At 39.8% G+C, this 25226-nt stretch overlaps 1 protein-coding gene across 1 annotated transcript in view; it reads right to left on the reverse strand.

Annotated features, from left to right (window-relative positions):
• The window catches only part of CTTNBP2 (cortactin binding protein 2), a 670231-nt gene that overhangs the window by 576824 nt on the left and 68181 nt on the right, over positions 1-25226 (reverse strand). The window contains exon 2 of the mRNA XM_086919417.1: positions 12306-12413. Coding sequence (XP_086775543.1) covers positions 12306-12413 — 108 coding nt within the window. The remainder of the gene's footprint in view (positions 1-12305; positions 12414-25226) is intronic.

Genomic DNA, 25226 nt, shown 5'->3' on the forward strand with positions numbered 1-25226 from the left:
TACCAAGGGGGTGAGCAGGGGTTATTTTAGAAGTGTCTACCCTTTATCCTGACCAGAAGAAGGGTCCCAACTTAGACAAAGGTGCAAACCCTTGCCAACTAGAGACCCCCATTTCTAACAGGTACATATAATTGCATCACTGTGGTTGAAACTGAGAATGTCAAAATAGTACACAATGCTGTAACTTATTTCCCTTGCTCATAGAATTCTTAACTGACAGAAGGCCTGCAGTGTAGCACGTATTATGTACGCTAATTACTTCAAAAGGGTCTTTTGAGTGCATGGAAGGAATATGCTAAAGCCGTCCAATTAGCCGCCGGGTCATTCAAATGAAAATCTGATTTTTCTAAGACAAGTTGGGTAGTGTATAATCTTTTGCTTTATGACATAAGGTATTCACCACCTTATTTCCTGCAGGAATTAAGAGACCTATTGATACTAATGAATATGAGATGTTATTTCCATTCCATTACTTCGCATGGTGTTACTACACGGTTTTTACTTAGCAATAACTGTTACTATGCAAGTTTTTACTTCGCATACCATTACATTGAAACTTGCCTGGTAATAATAATGGTATACGGAATACCATGTCATATTTTTTTTTAAATGTTTAAAACACAACACTATAGAAAATACACTACCCTACACATCTAAAACGCTAAAACACTACCAAAACACTAAAACACTACACTACACTACTAAAACACCACTACACTACCCTAAACCCTAACTACTACCCCCTTCTTTAACATACACATTTCCCCACTCCGCTCCCTATACTCATTCAATACCCACCACAACCCCCGACACTACACTAAACACTAAAACAGTAAAGTACACTACACTATCACTACAACACTACCCTAAACCCTAAAACACTACCCCCAGCACAACACTGCCCCTAGCCCCAGTCCTGTCCCTACTCCTAAAAACTACCCTGCCTAACACCCGACACTACCCTACACTACACTAACAAGTACACATCCCACATCTCTACACTAACACAAGTACACAACACTGAAAGACCCTACACAGCCCCTGCACGACCCTACACAGCCCCTACACGACCCCACTTACCTCTTTCCACACGTGGTCCCAATCTTCTCCCCCTTCAGGCTTCCTACGTCATGAGCAGGCTGGATATAAAGCTGATAGGGGCGGGCTGGAGGGCAGGCACAGAGAGTGGCACCAGGAAAAGCAGCAGCAGCAGACCCCTCACATCCATAACTTGAGCAAATGGACTCCGTGACTACCTCCAAGAGCAGCGCCCGCCCCCTACGCATGCTGCCTAACTACACATGCGATGTAACATGACGCGTATTATAGTCAATGCGTTATATCGCATGCGTAGTAACGCTTCCAAAGTAATGGCATGTGTACAAACAGCCGCGCACTAATGGCTGTTCAACATTCTAATTATGTATAAAAAGTAAAAATGTTTACTCTCAAAAACGGACAGATGGGGTGACAGATATTTTGGGTATTCTTTTAGTACACTCATACCATCTGCAGAACGTTCATTGCCCTGCTCTACATTCACCAGACAGTCAAGATGAGTGAGTAGTGCATTACAAGACACATGACAACTACGTGTCCTAAAATAGAATTAGCCTCCCTTAACTCCAAAAACAAAAATTTCGCCATTAGCCAACATACGTAGGCCAAAACAACATATGTAACATGATGTAAGGGACATTCAGAACTTGGTTAACCTGTGATTTATGGCGATTTATTTGTGAAAGATGGGAATGCAGGCAAGGTGTACAGTGCCAAACAAGGGCAATTTAGTAAATGAGAGTAACCAAGGAATTCCACAGCCTCTTTCTGGGATGTACGTATACAACATTTTCTTTTCCCAGTTAATACTTTTTCGACTGCCAGAATACCTCAGGCATGAGAAATTGTTTTGAACACTCTTCCACTTGTCTTTCACAAGGTTTGGCTTCTACACAAGCCTATTACAGAGCAATGGCATGCATACCAAAGTTTCTAAGGTGTAATACTTGTCATTGTCACAAAGCGAACAACTGATGGTGGATTGTAGGCATGGCAGATGCAAATGGTGGCTTAATAGTGGGGAATACTGAATATTGCTTGTGATAGGACAGAAAAAGGTCTCCTTCGTGGTTGTGAATAGCATGTGCCCCTACCACACGATCATTATAGCAAGCTGTATATTTTCTAGCCACACCTCAACAAACTGAATGATCTTATTGGCACAGCAGGTATTTTGTGACAAGGATTGAGCCGCAGAGCGGGGCTTTGTAGTCTGCAGGGGCACACTGTTGGTACTCTCCTACTTTTAACTCACCTGGCTTTAGAGGTCTGAGAGTGCCGGCAGCAATTCAGCTAAAGCTGCAAGGTAGACCGTGCAGGCCAAACACTGAACATTTGCGTGCATACCAAAATATCCAATTGTGGATTTGATTTAAGGAAGATGGATGGTCTTGTGAGTCATGGAGAATTTTGGATACTAGCAGTGTTGCAAGGAAGAAAGGTCCCATGTGTGGCTCCAAAGAATATGTGCCCCTGCCTTGTGTGCAGCATAGCAAGCTATAGGTTTCTGTTACCCACCACATTCACTCTCCTCTTGTTTGCTCCCTTTGCAGTAGTGGACTCACAGTGGTGTCAGCGACAGAGTTATAGTGGCAAGTCAGGCCTTTTGTAACCGTCCATGCCACAGAAAATCACTTACAGACCTCTGCCTTTACAAATTGGTCTGCTAGTCCCCGGCAACTGGGTGTTTTGCCCATCCATGTGGAACGTTGACGTCACGTGTGTACATCTATTTGTATGTGTGATACATGTGGTCATGCCACAATGAAATTTAATTTTGTATTTGTATTGTACAAGATCAAAAACACTTTTTTTTACACATTATGTGGGAGTAGGCTATGGCCCATTTGACCTCTGCCTACTCTTAAAAAGAGTTTAACAAGTATTTTGTTTTTGACATAGCTCATTTTCCTTGAAGAAAAAACTAGCTGCTTTTGGGGAAAAAAAGATTGCTTCATTTAAAAGCAATCACAAACATGGGGGCCTGCTAATGTCAGCATGCCACCATCCCTGTGATGGCAACTAATCATAGTGTGTTGCAATTTTACCTCATTAACATGGATTAGATACGTGGGACATTGACCCACCACGATTTGGATTTTTAAAACCAGACTATAAAGAACATAGGTTTTTTAAAACATTATTAAGGCGCCAAGTACTGGTTGCAAATTTCAACCTGTATTTTGCGACCATTAAATAGCACATCGAGCCCTGGACTTCTTTCCCCTAAAAGCCTGGTACTGATAAGACTTAGAGACCTTCAGTTTTGCTTTGGTCCTCTTATAAAACAAGATCGAAGGAGATTGCCCCAAGAAACAAACTCTGCTGCCACCTGGATGCGATGAGGTCTGAGTGAATGCCTTTTGTTTTCATCTGCCACCTCTCTGCATTCAGGATTCCTCAAAGAACAATCCTTTCATAAGTGAAGTATTTTTACATATATTCCACTCCATAATCCGAAAAATATTCAAGCTCTATTGAACCATCCAACATTATAAACATATCCACCATAAAATAAAGAAATAGCTGGAAGTAAAAGGGCTGAAAGAAAACACGTTGCAGTCATGTAAGAAGAAGAAATGAGCATTATGTTTTACATAGTTTGGTTTCATAAACATTTTACAGAATGTATTGGCTCCTGCACTTCAGGACAGTAGATTCAGCAGTGTGAATGTATTCAGGAAACGTAATGGCAGATCAATGTATATGATATGGTGAGAAAAGCAAGTTAAATAACACTATTATTTCAAGGAGTTTCCAGTAATTAAACTATATATTCGTTATTTTATTAAAAACATTATCATCAAACACAGCCTTTCATCAGGCTCCTCTGGAGTAAACCACAAGTCAGTGTGGATGAGCACTATCCAAACCAAAGCTTGTAACATACTATAAATCACACTTCCTAAATTCGGTTGCCTGTTTTAGATTTCATAATTTTTTTCTTTTTAGCAGAGGTGATCATTTCTAAGATCTTGGAATGGTAATACTCTATCAAGCCACTGGTCTTAAACAAATGCTGTACAGTTTTAAAACCAAAAGGGCAAGGAGATAACAATTTATTTTAATGGAGTATGTAAAGTGAACCATAAATAGTGAATGATCAAGTTCAAATATGTGAACTTCTCTGAGAGCACTATACAAGTAGAACTATACCAAGAAAGCATTACAATTACAGAACCCTACTTACATAATATTAATGTCACTTAAAAAACAAAGTTCTCAACCCTATTTAGTCTTTTAATGCTTCGACCACATCTTTTCAACACCCTTTATTGTTCTACCCTGTGAATTTAGTGATCTTCTTCAAGATGATGAAGTCTGCTTTCATAGTCATTACACTGGAGTTTCACAACATTTTTCACGTTTCAAATACATTAGTCATCCATCTTGATGGCATTTCTGAAGACTTTCAACACCATCATAGCATCAGTTAATTTCATTGACTTCCCATGACTCACAAGAGATTTTAAATCAATCAAATGACCAACTATCATTCTAAGTTTCTTCTCTGCTTTTCTACCATCAACATATTGTTTTCCACTTAACAACTGTCTCTCTGTTTCTACTCACCACCTTCCCCAACATCCTCATCCTACTTTCCTTCGTTAAAGTAAGCAGGACACAATATGATATTTTCTTTACTCCCTCCGAATAACTTAAAGGTATCTTGACCAGTAGTGCCATGTTGTGTGATTCTATATGCATCCAACTACCCATATAGAACTGTTTCCAACAGTTTTTTTTAAATTTACATAGTCCTATTTATGATTCGGTAAACTTTAACTGAATCACAAATTGGGTTTGCGATTCAGTATTAGGAAGGGGGCATGTATAGGGTGTCCCTTCCCAATACCGAATCTCAAGCGTATGCACTAATGGTATGCAACCAAAATGCGGTTGAAAAGTTTTTCATTTTACCACCAACTTCAAGTTGGTGGTAACCCATTTGAAAATGGGAAGGGATCTCTAAGGGACCCCTTCCCCTTTGTGAATGTTTGTAAAAATATTTTTTTAAGAGCAGGCAGTGGTTCCTTGGACCACTACCTAATCTTAAAAAAATGTAAAGAAAAAATTTCAATTTTAAACATATCCAGTTTTTCTTAAAGGAAAACGGCTGCATTTCAACAACAACAAAAAATGCTTTATTGAAAAACAAATCACGGACATGGTGGTCTGCTGATCCCAGCAGGCCACCATCAGTGTGATGTTTGTGATTCCAAATGAGTCGCAAACCAAGACCTACCTCATGAATATTAATGAGGTAGGTCTCTTTGGGTCCCACTGGAACTGTGTTAAACACACATTTGTGCATTGCTGTTTGAGATTACCAAATAGCAAATCACAAAAAAATCATTATTTGGTAATCACAAAGACTTACCTAAGTACACCTGACCCTTCATTATCCTTGGTTTGTGGCCAGTCCTTACTGTACATTTTCTAGCAAAACAAAGCATTCACTTTCTAAATTGCCAAAAACACCACCAAATGTTTCTCTATTATCTAATATCGTCTTTCAGCATCTTTCAAACATCAGGAAATAAGCATAATTCCTTTTTCTTTACCCCTAACCCTCACTCCTTTGTAAACATAATTGTTTTTTTTAATCTCACTCTTTTGTAAACTAGTTTTGATTACTCCCACTCTTTTGCAAGGGTAATAGCCTAAACCTTTGATACTTGCATCTGGTCATGCTATACATTATCATATCATATGTAATCTTTGTGTTCCTTCCATCTCTAACCTCAGACACTCCTATTCACATTCATCATCCCGCACAAATTCCACCTTATCTTTAACAGTTTCATTATAGCAGTTTTATCAGAAAACCTAGGTAAAAATATACTTTTAAACACTGCTAACTCCAAAAAGATGCAAGTTCATTCTTATTTTCAGACGGCTGCATTTGATTAATATTTTAAATTAGTTGCTTTTTATGTTTCAAACAAAGTATGACCCAGAAAGCCAAATTCCTCTGTAAAATCTACATTTCTCCACTTTCAAAGTTAACTCTTTCTTATTCAGCCTAGTCAAAACCACTCTCAACCTTGCATCAGGTTCTTTAATATAACTGCAACGCACCAAGATATCATCCTTATACACTTTAAAACCTTTTAATTATCCTAGGACACTGTTCAGCACCCTCTAGAAAAATTGAGGTGTCTAAGATTAGTCTAAATTGCATCTTTGTGAATCTAAATGTCTGTTTGGGTGTCACAAATGCTGCGCAAGCAATTGACCTTTGATGCAATCTAATCTCATGGTACTCCAGCGATAGATCAAGGGTAGAAAACCAATTTGCATCACTCAACATACCTAACAATTTGTTAATACGAAGAATGGAAAATCTGTCAACCGCCACAAATATGTTTAACCCTTTAAAGGAGTCAGCCATTTTGTTCCTTCCACCCTCTCAACTTCTGATGATTGTAGTTTCTTCAACTCTTGCTGCATTCCTTTTTTCGAGTGGTATATTCCTCTCTGTATTTACTAATGGAAGTGCACCTTCTTTGAGTCTAACCTTATGTGTGTAATATTTTAAACAATCTAGAGTCCCACTGTAAACCTTTTGGCATGACATACATTTTACCTGTTGCAAATCTTGATTTATGTTCCAATTCACCACTGAAAAAACATAAACTTTATCATTTCACCCCCATAACCAGTTGGTTTTATAACCAGTTTAAACAGTTGCCCATTCTCATATTCTATTTCTGAACAAATCCTAGGAAATTATAGTTAATTTTGCTCTTGAATGAAACTAAATATTAACCTTCTTCACTTCAACAATCACTTCATCATAGGGTCTTTGATAATTTCTTCCTGTTATTTGTACAATGATCTCATTATAATCATCTTCCACATTCTCAGTGTTATCTTCTCTTTGTTGCCCTTATTTCAACAATACTTGCTTTGCTTCCACATATTTTGCATGTGCCTTTCCGCCCTGAGCACATTGTGGTTGTTAGCTATAAGACTAATCATACCACACCTCTAACATCTTACCACAAATTGCTTGACACAACCATGACATTAAATCACTGCTGAGATTTATACGATCATCCTTACATATGCTTTTGTTCTTGCTCTTTCTCTTATTGTCTACCACACTCATACTATATTGGTTTGTACTTTTTTTCTTGATTCCATCCACACATGCTAACCTATGATCCAGTCTCTTCACCAATGCAATACATTCTGTCAAAGAAAGATCATCAAATAACCATAACTCTTATCTGTCTTTATCATTATCACACTCTAGCATAATATGCTCATTACCACTAGAATCAAACCTATGCGACAAGTCTAATCTCCTTAAATAAGGTTTGCAGTCCTCCACAGACTCACCTTTCACCAAAATTGAATCTTTCTCAAATTGTGGTTATTTTAGATAAGTAATAGTTGCCTCAATTTTTATGCACACCTCCTATTCATACAAAGCATTATCTTATTCACTTGAACTTTCAATTTAAGTGATCAAAGACCTCTTGATCCTCTGGGCCAAGACATTTCTCCCATTTTATACTAGGACCACTAGAAGACGTAAAACAAATAGTGGAGTAATTCCCGTCTGCATGGTAATAAAGGATGTGACTAATGTCCCTTAATGTAATAATTAGGAGAAACTAATGCATCACAGAAGAATGTAATAATGTTCTTGACCCAAACCAAAATACCAACGTTCACATGACCTTAGGACCTGCTATTTTTCAAGGTAATCAAATAGGACAAGAGCCAAATGCAACCCACTACATACCTATATGTGAATCTGCTGGACACATTCCAAGGTTTTGATTGTGGTGAACTTTGCAATAGTCTTTGACAGATACCGGTCACACAGTGTTCACTTTAAATACAACGTTTATCAGAACTTTCAGTGTTAATGTCCAACAATGATGTTGCCTGAACCACTCTAAATTTCGATAATGCACTGGTAGCCAATCCTCATTGCATTATACTTTAAAATGGAGCGATGACGATGAAGTTTGCGCCACACTGTACACCGAAGTAATCCACTAGTAGCCAATCCTAAGCTATGTTATAATTGAGGCTCCCGGTTTTCTGGATTTTTACAGACAGAAAACAAAGTGTTTCCTGTGTGTATTTATTCTTAAAAGCGGAAACATGTGAAAAGTGTGCTTCTTGAGTGTGACTCTCCAAGCTGTTTTTTGTGATTTCTCAGCCCACAGCTGAGCAGATAGGTAGCATGGGAAATTAAAAATATGTTAAGTTTTCCCTAAATGCAAGTGTATGGTAACATATATTTGTATAATAATGCTTGTATTTACCTGAAGGTGTAGTGTTTTGCTATATCTGGCTGCTTAATGTGCTAAAACAGGACAGGCAGCAAAGTAGGAGTGCATGTTTATAAGTTAAATAAACGTGGAAATATACCATTTTAGGACACCGTATATTTGCAAAACACAAAATAAATATGGATAAATACCAATAAGATGGACAAAAAATAAATATAGATGGAAAAGTTTTAAAAAAATACCATAAAGCCGGGAGCCCTAGTTATAATTAAGGCTCCAAGTTTTCTGTTTCTATTGATTTTTACAGATAAATAGACACAGGAAACAATTTGTTTCCTGACTGCATTTACTTTTTAAAGCAGAAAAATACTGAAAATTAGGCTTCTTTTTTAAGTGACTCTCCATGTTGTCTTAGGTAAATTCCAGGCCAACAGCTGAGTAGACACATAGCATGGGAAGTTAAAAAAAGAGGATGTGATATCCTTAAATGACTGCATAAGTCAACATATATTTAAAGTAGAATGCTAATATTTACATGTGGGTGTATTGTTTTGTTATATTGCTTAATTAGCTAAAACACAAAAGGCATCAAAGTATGAGTGCATGTGTATCAGTTAAATACATGTAGAAATATACAATTCTATGTATCATTTATTCACAAAGCACAAACAAAATAAATATGTATAAATACCAATAGAATAGCAAAAAAAAATATGGATGAATACAAAAGAAAACGTTAAAAAAATATAACACTGGGAACTCTAGTTATAATCTGTTTTGATGCTCATGAAGCAACCTTAAACAGTGTTTAGTCCATCACAGTGTGAAGCAGAAAGTCATTCCACTATTTTGCTGGCATCCCTCCATTTAACCACCGCTAAAAAAAACATGTTGTCAAAGTCACACTCACAGCTGATTCAAGTCTCCACTTGGGCTTTCTGTGAAAGTGAGAAGCAAGGGCTTCTTCTGTGATGTGTTCTCACCAATGTCTCTTTCTACGTTAACTAACAATGACCCCATAAGACATCCCAAATGAATAATGGGTGATTATATGAACATTTAAACTTGGCATAAATACAGGCATGCCCAATTGAAAAAAGGGGTAACAAATGACACACACTTATTCAAATGCCTCCAGCTTACTACATGTATTGAAAGATAAAACACGAGCAATTAGACCGTATGAAGGTATCTGCACAAGACAATGATATAATAACAATCATTTAGTTAAAACCCATGCATCCTAAAAAGCCAATATAAAACTTGCACAGCATATTTAACTTTTACTTCAATTCTAGTTTTTTCAAATTGGAGTTCTCCATAGGGTACCTTCAGCAATATCCCATAATTAAGTGGCATTTACTCCAGGCTTATGCCCATTACAAACTTAAAAGTAAGGTCTCAACTGCAAGTTGGTTTGTAAATAAAGCAAATGTAATCCATTATAATACTACCACATAGGCATTTATGTGCTCCCAAGCGCACGCTTCTCCATACTCCCTTTGCATCATCTGAAACCCGTAACATTCTAGGTTCTTACCATACATCATAATGGAACAGCAAACTCTGTTATAACTAAGATGTGAATATACCACACAATGGACATTCATATAATCCCATAAACATTAAGTATATTAGTATAAACATGTGTTATAGTCACTACATTAAATGACACCTGTAGCACTTAATTCAGTATGGTTTCGCTGTTCTTTGAGAGACAGAGTTAACAAGAGTGGGTGCTGTTACTGTAAAAATATATATCAGTGGCTATTCACAATGTTCAACTATCTTGAAAAATATACACATTTTAAAATGTCTTGACTGAGTAAGGGGAAAGCAGGTCTTTTGCAGAATGGCACTACATACTTGAGTCTTGCCTGGTCCCAATGGTTTTTCTGTTTAGAACACTTGTGCATTTTGGTTTCATCAAGTGAATTTTAAAGCAAACTAGATATTGCTTCCCATTAATACAAAAAATGGTAATCAAGTTTGTACAAGACATATTCTTAGATAATGCGTGTAATCAGCCAATGTATCTGCTAAAATTCATTAAAATCTTCTTGATACACTGATTTCTTCTAAGGTAGTTAGTAAATGTTCTCAGTACTTTGCTTTTAACCGAATCTGCAAAGATGTATGCATGTATTGGAAAAAAAAATGTAACCCCTATTTCTTGGATTTGCAGCCCCAGTGTAAATTGTATTCCTCTTTACATCTGAAATGAGGTACTGCTTAACAATGAGCAAGACAATGTCACCATTGTTTAATAGCTATGTACGCCAACTCTATAACATGTTGAATTAATTTCACTGTGCTTCTGTTGTCTCTTATTGGTCGATTTGTTTCCTTCTCATTTAATTTCATAACCTTAAAGAATGTAATGGACGTTGGAAAACAAAGAACGTATGCATCAGTTCTACATTTTATTTCATTTACATCTTTGTAATAAGTTATAGCAGTGGGTCTGTAAAATATGCTTTAAAGTAAAGGAGCATTGATAATCAGTGCAATAGTATAGCTAGATAAAACTTTGTATTTGAAAATGATTCTGCACATCTTTCAAATCTTCATTTTTTTTTAAATCCGAGGCAAAGGGTTTCCCCTGAAATTAGCCTTTTATGTTGGGCAACATATGCCACATACAACATTATACAAGCACACATACACATTTTTTCAGTATGTTATATGTTCCTTGTGGTGCATTCTGCATAATAAATGGTAGGGAAAGAATCAAGATGTTCATACTATGAAGCATTAAAGATCAAGGGAGAGGGAAGGAACACGTTAAATAAAGGCCTACTGGAAGAAAAGTATTTTTCTTAGTTTTTAAGAGTGCTATTATCAAGGCGTCTGATACCATACTGGAGGTGTATTTCAGAAAATAACATCCTGCCCCCTGAAGGTATGATTTAATGCACCTTAAATGCATGATGGCCACAGATCTGATGCTGTTGACATCATGATATGGTAAAGTCAGATAGTTCTGTCTGGTGACCATATAACCCTTTGCAGGAACATCGGCAACTGTGATGGTGTTTGCCTCTTCACCAGCCACCCAGGAGGAAATGTAAAGGCTGGAATAGGTGGCTCCTGGCTTGAATTGGAAGATCGGGCTAGCAACCCCATTTTTCATGAAATTTGGACTATGTTTAGCAACATGAGTGACAGTCCTGAGTTTTAGGAGGTGCAGCAAGCCTGGTCTAATAAGAACATTGAGTACTTATTTTCTCTGCTAGGTGGTAAACAACTTGGTGATATTTGTTCAGAGGGTGGGGTGGTATAGGGTCCGATGCCTCAGCAAACCTATGGTAGTAGAGCTGGTCTTGTGAGGTTTACTCGTTCATGACAATGGGAAACCCCTTCCCCATAACTGTTAGAGGACTTGAAAATGTGTTGGAACAAGTAAGAAAAGCAAGTATTCCTTGGAATCAATTCCAATTTATCTTTCTCGTGTTTCGTAGCCAAGTGAGGTGAACCTTCTGAAGCCAACACTTGTTTCGCCCCATAACATCGGCCATCTGGCCTGGGGCTTCCTCAGGGCGTTGGGAGCTGTTTAGGGTAAGATAATTAGTCCTATCCCAAGCAGTATTGCGGTCGGGTAGATCAGATACTGTGTAGCGTCTGCTGCGGTCAGTCAGCTTGCAGGCACTTGACGACGAAACACGTGAAAAATAATTGGAATTAACTTGGTGATATTGCAGGCCAATTTCAGAAGTAAATTGCATTGCATAAATCGACTGGTTCAGTTGCTGTTAATGAAAAGCTTGTAAAAGAAAGTAATACCCAGGTTGGAGAAAGTGGTGATAATCATATGGAATCTTTTCTCTAAGTACCAGGTGCAAGGAATTTTTCAAGCTCTTCATAGTCTGGTTAGCAGTATTCTAATCGTGGACGTATTGAGGCATTGGCCAGCCTGCCCTCATCATACCAAGACTGCTGCTATAGACCTATATAACAGAGTCTCAATGTCAGTCTGAAAATAAGACTTACCCTTAAAGCTTCAATCACAAGATCCCTTGCTTCCAATTCTCCTTCTAGGATACTTAGAAGAAAACGTAATTCGGACTGGGTGAGGCTGTCCACGTCAAACCCTTTTTTCTGAAAAAAGAAGGAGAAACAATTAAAACATGCCTTCAATCTGTACAAAGAATATAATTTAAATGCCAATTAAGGCAAACAGAATATTTAATCACCCAAAGAATAGGAATGGCATGGAAAAGTCAGTAGAAGTAAAAATGCACACTTGGGCACGTGCACAGCGGAATACATGTTTGAAGAAAATCAATCGTCAAAAAAAGCTGGACTTCTTGCATTACATGTACAAACCTTTACAATATTTATCGAGCCCTTTTTATGGCACAAAAAAACAACTGGCTATGGAAGCAATGCAAAGTACCACATGCTCACTACTCCTACTGAGCCTCCTTCAATTGTTGTGAGGATAACTAAAGGAACACTATTTTTCAAGGGATAATGTACACAAAGCAACAATGCCCCCACCTGCAGTCCCTTCGCAAGGATTTTCACTTCGCGGTCCAAGGGAAAAGTAGAAGCAGTGAAAGCCATGGCAAGCAGTTTGCCAGTATCTGTATATTGATTTGAACTCCTGTCCAGGGATGCCTGTGATGTCCCCACTCTAAAACCAATATCTTTAAATTCCAGGTTATTTTCTAGATTTCTTTGATCTCATTACTGATTTGAAAATTGAGGTGAAGGACTTGATCCCTGGTGCCAAAGATCAGATCCTTCGAGCATTTCAAAAGGACCGAAGCTCTTGTGAAATAATAATAAAGCTCTGTTCCAAAGACTACAAACACATATTTAATGTCAACTCCCAAAACATAGAGAAGCTTTCTTTGGCACACTGTGCACTGCCATAAGAAGTCAGGCACTAGTGGCAAAAATGGTGCTTGCTAATCCTTTCTTGGCACATGACCGATAAGCTTTTGAAAAAGGCTATGCTTAGGAATGCCTACCAGCAAGTTAGGCAACATCTGCAGAGTACAATCCTATGGCGAGTTTATCGTGATATTTATCAACCACAGTTTAAAAGCTTTACACACACGTATAAATGTTTGCGGAGTTTATGATTCTAGGTTTTTTAGACAATGTCTCCATATAGTAAATAGCTGCACATCTCGATTACAAATGTATTGAACTGTAAGCATTTTGTAAAGGGCTAGTCAAATCAACTTTAGTTTTTCTTTAAAGCTTCCTAGAGAACCATAAAAGCCTGAAAGATTTAAAGTCCTGTAGAACTACTAAAATAGGGCAGAACATAATTAAATTAATGGAATCGAATAGACCATTTCTAAGTGCACAATCACTGAATGGCATCTTCATCTTGATAAAGCACGGAACTGACATGCTTCTCAAAACAGATTACACTCTCAAAAGTAAGAAAATATATAGATCTCTTAAAAGATTTACGAAAAAGTTACTGGTATGGGATTACTCAAAGATTAGGAGTTGATTCCATAGCATCAGAGCCAGAATAGAATGATTTTCTTCCGAAACAGAACAGCCTAGAGCCTGGAAGCACCAGTACCAAGGAGGGCCCAGTGATTCGGCACATGGATTAAAATAAAAAAATCTTTGTTCAAGCAGTAACCAGTATAGTCTACTTCAGGCATCTGTTACGTGAGCACATCTGCCCAATCCATAGATAAATCACACTGCCATATTCTGATAAAGCCGTAATCTGGCGAACAGTTTAGTGGGAAGTCCTAATAAGCAGGTATTGGCATGGTCCATTAATACACAAAACAAGAAACGGGTAGGAGGTTGGTATAGTTCATCATAGATCCTCCCAACTCAATCATAAATCAAAAAAATGATGTGGCGGGAAAACACAGGGTCTAGTCTAATTCCGTAGTCAAGATTTATGTATTACTTTCTTTGTTATTATTGTTGACACAACAGAGCTATGAGGAATCTATCTGTTCAGGAGAAAAAAGAAATCGCACCTTCAAACGTGCTATGTTTCATCAAAGTATTCTGTCCCACACTGGGTGGGCAGTGCAATGCCTAGCGGGCCCCTGAAGTGGGGCTCTTTGATCAAGATCTTTTTGCTACCCGCGAAGGGTGCTGGTGCATCCGTGATGATAGTGGGCATTGTCTCTAGTGAAAGGAAATTTAAAAATTGTATATAGATCCCCAAACGGATTTAACTTTTATTTTTGGGAGAGAAGGAAATATGGCAAGATTAAAAACTCTGAGGACTAGTTGAACTTTAGTTGTTCTGTCGTCCCTCTCCTTCGGTGTACACGTTTCTCCACTATTGCCTCACATGGTCACGCGGTCTTGCTTCTGGACCTTCTAGTCATACTATTTCAGGACAATAGCTAAATCTGTAATAATGCTATTACCATTATTGCACTTGCTTCTTGAGAGTTCGTAATGAAGAAAGTCAAAATTGAGATAAAGGGGCTGATACTGTGTACTTTTCTGTGACAGACGAAAAGGTCTTTAAAAGTGTTCTCTTACATTTAGGGATGTAGGGAGTCCGTATTAGCTTTCTAGATGGTTTATGGTGTGTTCCCTGGAGGGAAGGTCTTGAACCTTATCTGGCAACTGAATTCTGAACTAGCAGAGGCTTGTTAATTAAGCATAAGATGGTGCAGACTTAAATGAGCAGCATTTCCATAATAAATTAAGGCTAATATCACCCAAGTAATCATTCTCTAGGACTACTGGTTAGAAGTTAAAGAATGTTGCATAGACGTCCAAGAGCCAAGAATCAGGAAGCACTACCTTAACAATCTGGGGTTTAAAAGACAGTGCTTAATCAAACACTATACACCAGAAGTTCTACCAACTATAACCTCCACACACAGTATCTCAGTCTTGCCCGAGTAAACCTAAAGGTGTCCACGGAACATCCTCAGGACACTGCTAGAAGACAATTATGAAGATGCAGCTGGAGAGATGGGAGTTCTGGTTTCACAGCTAGCTGGAGCTGCCTGGATAGCAAAAGAACTAGAGATGAAACCATCTTATAAGGGTCGCCAGCCAAAATTATAGAGGGACACACTACATAACTGAAAGTAGGAAAGAGCATGTCTTATTCCTGACTAGACAGAAAAGAAGTTAGGCAGCCATGTTTCAGGCCGGCCATCTTAATGTCCTGTAGTCTGGAGAGTAATATGGGATGGGCGACTTAATCAAAGTATGTTGAGAAGTCAATACTAATAAGGGTAGCCGAACCACTGACATCGAAGATCATGTATAGCTTGTTGGAAGTGGCTGTAAGGAGAGACTCATTTCTGTGAAACTTGCTTAGACAGGGTCAAGGAGAGAATAATATTCCACATAAGCACTGGCAAAACCAATGGATCACACACTAACTGTGCCAATGCATGAAGCGCTGGCATATTCCAGCAAAACCCTTGAAAGGCAGACAGCAGAGAAGGAAATAGTTGTAAAATAGTCTGTTAAGCAGTTCAATGTGGAGGTGGAAAGACCATTAAATGAGTGATTATTACAGTGAGAAAGTACCACTTTTTGCGTGTTCACCCAACTACTTGTGGACTGATGATGTTGGTTTTTAAATGCTTCACACAAACATTTTTGTCCAGTGTATGTTCCCTAACCTATTCCTAATAAAAAATAATTGAGCAACTCCTAAATGGCATATTTAACTTTCCAGTAAGGCCATAGTGTAAAGTGGAGGAAAACAAACCAACGGCGTGGAAAGTTAAATGTCATTTGTGGTGCCTGACTGTTGTAGCTTTCAAACCTATGGGCAAACCTGTCAAAATAACTTTTTAGAAATCTTAACGTTCAAGAATTTAGAATTGGCTTATGACTACAGTGACTAGCCGCCAAAACCTAATTCAGTGTGCAAGGCTGCACCTGCTCCTATGTGAAAAACGAAAGTTCATATAAAATAACTCTGCTATATTTGGTTTGAGTTAAGATACAGACACTATTTTTAATGTCTATTAAAATCATATTCACTGGTAAAGTTGAATGTTTAATAAATATATAGGGAAAGTAACTTTTAAAAATGTAGACTTTTTCTGGCTGAACCTCCAGCAACTGGGCCCTATCTGTACTTCCCCTTAATGCCTTAATGAGGTGTAAAAACTGCTGTCAGAGCTGAAAAAAGGGCTGCGGCCTTTTAGCAGGAAGACTTGGTTGTGAGGTATGTGCCTCCTCTCAACTCAGAAAGGACAGTTGGGGGGGTTTCAGGAACGTCAACTTGAAAGGGACTAGGTAGAGACATGCCCATTTGAAGTAAAGTATAAGTGGAGGCCTGAAGAAGAGAAACCTTTGTTCCAATGGATATCCGTTGCCATCCTGATACAGCCCAGTGAGAGGGGGAGCTTGTCCTTCAACCAGTCTGGTGTAGTGGAGGAGACTGCTCATTTCCCTAAATATGCTGTAAGAAATTGGGCTACTGGTCAAGGGGGGGGTGAAACTCAAAAAGCAACCACAACCCTTGTCAGAGTGAGGCACAAGCAAACCCCAAATTAAGCTGTGCTCAACCATCTGGTAGCGTGGCACAGTCCAGTAAGGCTTAAAGTAGAGGCACTGTCGAAGGTATTATGCAGCACTTTAAACAGTAATAATATGAAAGCAAAACACAAATAGGTTCCCTCAATATAGGACAATAGATTACATTTTAATAAAAGACAAAAATGACAAAAATCCAACCAGGAGAACCAGAGATATGCAAGTTTAAAGATTTAAGTAAATACAGTGCCATAAAACACAAAACGCCAGCTGTGGATAACTGGTCACGCTGGACTGGGACAAAGTCACAAGTTCAGGCCAACCAACATACAGGGACCCAGTTAGGGCAGCTGAACAAAAGTACCATAAGTTCTTCTTGTGGAGCATTGTGTGAGCCCGCACAGAAGATGTGTTGGTGCAGCTGAGGCACTGCCTCATGCAGTCAAGGCCCTGGAGCTACGATGCAAGGTCCTGTGTTGTCATGGATTCTGTTGATTGGGGCTTGGGATGCGAAGTCTGGTGTCTAGGATGTGTCCCATAGTCGAGGTGATGAGTCTGTCTCAAAGAGCTGCGAGACTGTGATGCAAAAACAAACGTAGTCGTAAAAGCTATCAACAAGAGATTTGCGATGCAGCGGGGAAACTTTGCACAGGCATTGATTCTGATGTGGGCTGCAAGATTTATGCAGAGTCCTTGCATCAGGAGTACCCCCGCAACAGGGGCCAGGTGTTGATTCTGCTCGGGGCTGCGCCATGACGAAGAGAAAATGCGTTGGTTCTGCTGGATTAACAGAAGGGCTGGCAGAGCACCATCAGGCCTTCTTATAAGGGTTCATGACTTGGGTGACATCATTAGGTAGGGTAGGACTCACAGATGGCAGAGTCCAGATGCTAGGTTCAAGATTCTAGAAACCTTCAGTCCCAAAGGCTCTAGACAGGAGCCAGCCAACTAGCCCTTGTGTTCAGCAGATGCAGGTCCAATTTTTCTCACCAAGTCAAGAGGCAGCAGGTAAGCACAGAAGGGCTGCAGTTCTTTCAGAGCACAACAGGCCTTCTTCCTGGCAGAGAATGCACAGGTCCAGAAGTGTACTGAAGACTTAGAGTTGGGGGTCCAATATCTATACCTGGGTCTTCCTTTCAAGTGGGAGAAGCTTCTAGAGGTTTCCATTTGAAGTCCCTAGGCATCCTGCCTTAGCTGTCCTGGCTACAGACAAACTACAAGGGGTATGGAGCCCCATGTGTGGAGGCAGGGCACAGCCTATTCAAGTACAATAAGGGCTCTGCCCCGCTCTCCCCTCCCTTCCTGTCAGTGATGGCCATCCAGGCACACCTAAGCTCTCTATTGTGTGTGGTTGATTAGGAGGAATACACAAAGCTCAACTGTCAACTACACCCAGTACTGTGACCCTCAGACAGGCTGCTGGCACTAAATGGCTAAGACATGAAAATTCCAGGTTTTCTAAAAGAGGCATTTTCAGAACTGTAACAAACAATCTGACTCCACCGTATAATAGGATTTTGCATTACAATTCCAAGACACCAAACATGAACTGGTTGCACGTCCCCATTTTGGAATTATCACTTATTAAAGGTATTACGGTAACCCAAGTATTAGCCTCTGGGGGAGGTAGGCCTTACAGTAGTGAAAAACAAATGTAAGAGTTTTTCACTACCAGGACATGCTAAAATAAAAAGTACATGCCCCACGTTTTAGATACATACACCCGGCCCTCTGGGCTGTCCAGGGCCTACACTAGAGGTGACTTACATGCATTAAAAAAAAAGTTTGGGCCAGGTCGACAAGGCACTTAAAATACTGCCCACACACGCTGTAATGTCAGACCTGAGATATGTTTAAAGTGCTACTTAAGTGGGTGGCACAATAAGTGCTGCAGACCCATTAGTAGAATTTAATTTACAGGTCCTAGGCACAAGTAGTGCCACTTTACTAGGGAGTTACAGGTAAATTAAGTATGCCAGTTAGGAATAAGCCAATTCCACCATGTTTTAGGGAGAGAACTCTAGCATGTTAGCATTGGTTAGCCACAAAAAAACAGCAGATTTGAAGGCAAAACGTTAGGAGGAAACCATGTCAAGGATGCCAGGTTTAACACATGCTCCTTGCTGGTTCACCAGAAACCCCCAAGGGCATAAGGGTGCTGCCATTTTGGATCTCCCTCAGTACTACACACTGTGGGATAGATGGCAGTAAGGCAAACATGGTGTCCTGCAAAGGTGGGAAGGGTGGCCCCAGGCAGGGTTTTTCTCATTTGTTTGGGATGTTAATGACCACCCCTCCACTCACTGGGCAGTAATTCTTATAAAAGTGACCTCTAACTCACAGCTTCTTGTAACACATATAGACCTGCAGAAGAACAGAAGAGGCCTGGATCTATTGTTTGTTACTTGTACAGAGACATGTTTCCACTTGTACCTAGCACTGAGAACTGGATTCAAGGGGTTGATTAGATGACCTCCTGTGTGGCTACAGTGACAAAACAAGTTGTCTCATGCTTGGACACTGGTGGCATCTGCTGGAGTGAGTATTTGCCCCTAGGTTTTGTCCCAAGGGCCTGGAGCCTTAGAAGTGACCAGGAAGTGCTGCACTACAACATCTGAAAAACTGGGACTTCGAAAGAATTCCAAGGACTCTGGAGCATCAGCAGGACCTTGCGGCAAAGGTGTCCAACTTCATCGGATATGACTTCTAGGCTTGCTCGAATAGTGGAGCTAAACATCCTTAAATCAGAAAGTTTAACTCTTGACTGGGCGATGGTGCAAAAATAATTTGCCCAATGAGAGTTCTTCGACAGACATGAAATTTGAAATTTTCTCAGCCTGGAGGTTTTCCCATGAAAAACAACAGTGCCAGCAGGACCTCGCCCAACAGCTATCTTGCTTCAAGAGGACTATGCCAGATACTTCTTGCAACTTTGCATGCTGGAGTATTTCAACTTTCATTACAAAGACTAAGGGCCAGATTTAAATCTCGGCAGACGGGTTACTCCATCACAACAGTGACGGATATCCCGTTCAACAAAATATATATCCCAATATATCCTATAGGATTTATATTTCAGCTGACTGGATGTCAGTCTGCTGTGATGAGTAACCCACCCATCGAGATCCTAATCAGGCCCTTAGTCAGAAGATAAAATCATTGACTGGGACAACTTACTTTGGCTATCCAACCTCTGCTTTATTGTGGTCAACTGATTGGTGCCTTATCTGCTTTAGCGCTTTTTGGTCTAAAACTTAAAAAAATCATATCTCTGGTATTACTAATGAAATATTCCTCTATTAATGGAAATTGGGTGGGTATTATTTTTATTGTGCTTTGTTTTGCCTTTTCAATTAGTTTTCATACTATGGAATACTTTACATACTTTTTCTTAAGTTTAAGTCCATAGCTACGAGGGGTGGGGCCAGGTTTATATACTGAACTTTTGTGTTGGACCGGACACAAACTTAGACTTATTTGGGGAGGACTGACATCCTCCCAAACTAAAAATCTATTTACTTACAAATACCCCACTAGACTGAGCCAATACATCATTGACAAAGTCTCAAGCCAATGGCTGAAAGAGACATGTTGAAGAAAGTCAGTTGTTAAAAGGGATGGAACCAAAGCCCATCCATTTTGTAAACATTATTATACAACATTATACATAATATATAGTGGCATAGTCAAAACCCAGGCCTTTAAAAACAGAACCAAATCCAAAATCCCAAAAGTCACTGTTGGCTTTAACATGACCCAGAATCCATATGAAATATGTAGTCAGCATTCCATCATGAAACTAGTGTACTCAGGTGTCTCATCCCCTTTCGCACTGCAGAGTGGCACTCAGTAGTAGTTGGAACTACATAAAATCTGCCTTTACTCTAGGTCAGCCTGCCCAGAACAACATATTCCATGCCTCTTGGAGGTCCAGAGTGGCACATCCAGGCTATTTGGTAAATGGAAGCCCATGGAATCCTAAATTCTATGACTCTTCGGTCACTGCAGAGGCTCAAAGAAAAACCCAAAAATTAGTATCAGCCGCAAACGCACCCACATTAAGGCCTCTTAGTATGTCTGCAAGAAAAATACAGCACCACATCTTTTGATGCTCCCTACCTTGCGTGAACCAGCTGCAGATCCCAAAACTAGCAGCAGCACAAAAAGAGGACGCGGTTCTACAGTTCAAGGACACTGGCTATTGATTGTGCAACTTATCACAACCCACAACACTGCTTAGCCAAAAAACTATAACACATAGTTTCTCAATTCAATGTGCATCAGTCAGCAAGTAGTTTAGGGAGATTGAGTTTGCAGGGAGATGTAGTCTGCAGAGCCATGATATACAACTCCTTCATTAATTTACTAATTTAAGCCTTTCAGAAACATTTTAAAACATCACTGAATGACTCGATTTTTATGTTAAATTGCCATTTGTGTACCTATTTCTAAACACTGCCAGATTCTGTCTGGTCTACAATTAGCCTTTTACTCTCTGCTTCTATAACAAATCAGATGTGCATGCGCTAGTGCTCCATTGTATTCTCAGATCATCACACAAGTATTAAATACTGTGTCTTACACAAACTAATACACCATATATCAGCCACTGCTTGTGGAACAGATTTAATATAGGATTGCAGGTAACTGAGTAAGTAACAGCAGTAAAGATTCATAATCTAAGCCTGGCTTGGGGGCAAGTATGTCTATGTTTCTTGAGTTTGAAACACCCAATTTATTAAAGCCTTTACGCTGAATGCCCATATTTCACAGATGCAAGGTAGAAATATAGTTCTAAATCACTGTCCGTCATATTTATTTAGGTATTTTTGGAGTTTTGTATAGCGCTGGCTAGACCCGTAGGTATCAGAGCGCTTTACAAAGGTTGAGAACACGCAACACAGTTTACATAAAAGTAGATACACACATCAATGTCCAACATTAGAGGGGTTAAGCGGAGCAAGGGATAAACACAAGCAAACCCCGCAAGGAGCAGAGGGGGATCGGGAACCAGGCAGGCCATGATTTAGCACTTTGTTTATAAAGCCAATCTCTGTGTCTCATTGTACTCAGGTTGGAATGTTGCAGTTATATTCTTAAGATACGTGTCCATTATATTCAGTTTTTGAGTGTTCATTTTTGCAGCCTGGTTAGGTCTGATCCAGAGACAACTTTAAATGTCTTGCCAGCCTCATGCAAGCAAAATAATTCATAATTAAAAAATAAAATGGGTCTGTCGTAGGCTCAGTGGGAGTGTGTTCCAGGTCTTGGCGGCGAGGTGTGAGAAGGATCTGCCGCGGTGGTTGTTATTCGGATGCAAGGGACGGTGACGAGGACGGCAGAGCGGAGCTGCCGGTTGGGGATGTAGAAGAAAAGTTGTCTGTTGAGGTAGGCTGGGCCGGTCTTATGGAGTGCCTTGTGCGCGTGGATGATGAGCTTGAAGGGAATCCTCTTGTTGACGGGGAGCCAGTGCAGGTTTCTCAGGTGGGGGGTGATGTGGCTGTGGCATGGTACGTCGAGGATCAGGCGTGCAGAGGCATTTTGAATGTGGTTGAAGTCGTTTGATGAGCTTGGCCAGGCTCCCGCGTAGAGGGCGTTTCCATAGTCGAGTCTGCTACTGAAGAGGGCCTGGGTGACTGTTCTTGTATTTGTCTGGATCCACCTGTAGATCTTGCGGAGGGTGTTGAAGCAGGAGGAGGAGACTGCATTGACTTGCTTGTTCATGGAGAGTGTTGAGTCGACGATGACTTCCATGTTGCGTGCATGGTCGGTGGGTGTCGGGGCTGCCCCCAGTGCCGTAGGCCATCAGGAGTCGTCCCAGGCTGAAGGGTTAGATATGAGGATGTCAGCTCCCTTTAGCCAATGGCTCTCTTTCACTGTGAGGGACAGCACTTTTTTAATTGAGTTTTATTAACTGGAAAGGGACAGCATTTTTAGGTCTTGGCGAGACAGAGCATGTGCTGTCTCGATCCGAAGAAACATGAATATATTTTGCGGGCTACAGCCAGACCATACTGTTCCCATTTGCTCTCTCCATCGTCACTCTCATATTCTTTCTCCCCATTTGCCCATGGGATGCATTTGTCATGACTCTTCCTGTTTTTAGCCCCCGCCAAGAGCATGGCCCAATTACACTATTCCTCCACTGTTTCTATTTTAGGATCTGTTTCAGGAGCTACTTTTTTCTTTGTATAAGAGTACTTAACATGGGCGCTCATGTTTTCACTCACTGCTCCAAGCTCCTATGTAAACAGGACTGTAAATTTTGTTCTTATCTTGTCACATTTGCTGTGCATTCAAAGACTGAGGTCAAATGCCAGATGCTGCTTTACGAGGGTGACTGTTTAACTAATTTACACGATTGGTGTATGCAAACACTCCGGTCCAGCATCAGTACGATATACTTGTAATTCTGTGTGCCAGTGATTGACTTTCAAAACACGTGGCTAAATCATACTTCTATCGCTTCAATTTAAAAACTTTATTTGGGTGAGTGTTTACGAAGCCTTTGTTTAGATGCATGTTGAGAAAGTAATTCACCTGCATTTATAATTAAATGTAATGTTGCACCAGCAAATCAAAGTTAAAAACTTTCAACCTATTGGGATTATTTTTTATTTTGATTTGCGGGTGCAACTTTACTTCTAACTCTGACTCATTCTGATTTAATTGCAGAACATACACTTAAACAAATGCTTTTAATCGTATGATTTGTTTGTAAATACATACCTAAATAAACTCTTTCCATTTCAGTGATAGAAGTGTGATTTAAGTGTGTGTTTTGGGCGCAATTACAATTAAAAATGTTTCACCAGCAAATCAGGGTACAAATAAACACAATGATTTGGTTTCACTTTTCAGGTATGCATTCACATAACGCCTCAATGAAATACCCAGAAGTGTGAGTTTATATTGATATTTCCCCTGATGTATTATTTTATCATGCCTCTGTGCTTGATTTTCAATTGTCACAAATTTAATGCTGACCATCGCATCGAAACGATAGTGACTAAGTTATATTTACTGACATACATTCCCTTTATATACCATTTTCATTAATTCCTTTCACGTGATGGAACAAGAACTATAAAGTGGAAATAAGCATACTTAATAAGAACCTATATATTGTTCCACGCATGCAGGGAGACCACAATAACATAAACCAATAGCTTACATTTTGCCAACTAATGAAAATAACATTGTTATTACATGATGCCATTTGTAAGAGGAGAACTGCTGTGGACGCGTCGCTACTGTATGGCGATGCATGTCTGCTGCACTGCTTTCGGGAACCCTGAGGGGCGAGGGCACATTACACACTGCGCTGGTGACACTGCAGGGAGGGTAGGCCTCACCTGGCACAGAGTGTGCATCGCTGTATTGATGTGCCATTAGCATTGTCAATGGCTATAGACATTAACATTGATAACACCTATAGCTCTTAGATTGCCAAGACCTATTGACTTTGCCAGAGCTTGTTCCTGATTACATGTTCTAATCTACTTCAATGCAATGGTTAGTGGGCAAATGTTTTACTTAGCCAATGTGTTTTTTTTTTCCCTTTTACCTTTTTTATTTTCTAGCCGTCATTGTGGGTTTACACTAGATTTTCACGTTACAGTAATTAAAAGTAAATAGTGCCTTTTGTTTTTGTCAATAATAATCATATTTCTCATGATGTGTATTAAAAGTAAAAATCTATTTGTACACATGTTCTAAATACACACATCTGGAGGAAAGCACAAATACTGTTCTATTAAAATATATTTGATTAATAAAGGATTTTGAATTTAAATTACTCTTTTACTGTAAGGTTGCGGCCACTGCAAGCCTTTTTCATTTTTTAGGTCGAACCTAGCAGCGCACATGCGTTGCTCTGCGAGGTTCTTGTGTTAACTCCACGTGGGTCTGACTCCTCCCACACATTGGATGGGCTTTTGAGTGTGTCTTTCAATAATGAAAGCACGCAAATGGCTAAAGGTGGGTGCATGTCCAACCTCTTTTGTAATGTTCACTCCCACGGTGTTTTGCTCTTGGAACAAGCAGCGGCACGCAGGGTGGCAGCTCATTCCTCGTGGGTCAGGTTACTATTTACACACAACGCGCGTTGTTTTCGCTGTCGCTTGCTAATTGTTTCCTACGCTCTGGATTGGCAAGCTGCTCCCACAGTGTTCTCAGGGCCACCGTTGTCTATCTGTTTTCTGTGTTAGCCGTTCAATTTTTCAATAGTTTACGGCGGCCTGCAACTGATAGCTCCATCTGATGTGTTTTTTATGGCTGAGCACAGACCAGTTGGTACTTTTGTTGGCACTTTCATGAGGACGTGCGAGGAAGCTGGAAACATTTGTTTTCGAACTTTGAACATAAAAGTTCCCTTGACATGCACTTGGCCGCAATATGCTCAGGATTTGTTGCATTTTCTGTTGGTTTTCTCCATTCGGTCTGGTTTAAGGC

The sequence above is a fragment of the Lissotriton vulgaris genome, chromosome 1_1 (genome assembly GCF_964263255.1).
Source record: "Lissotriton vulgaris chromosome 1_1, aLisVul1.2, whole genome shotgun sequence".
Taxonomy (NCBI): domain Eukaryota; kingdom Metazoa; phylum Chordata; class Amphibia; order Caudata; family Salamandridae; genus Lissotriton; species Lissotriton vulgaris.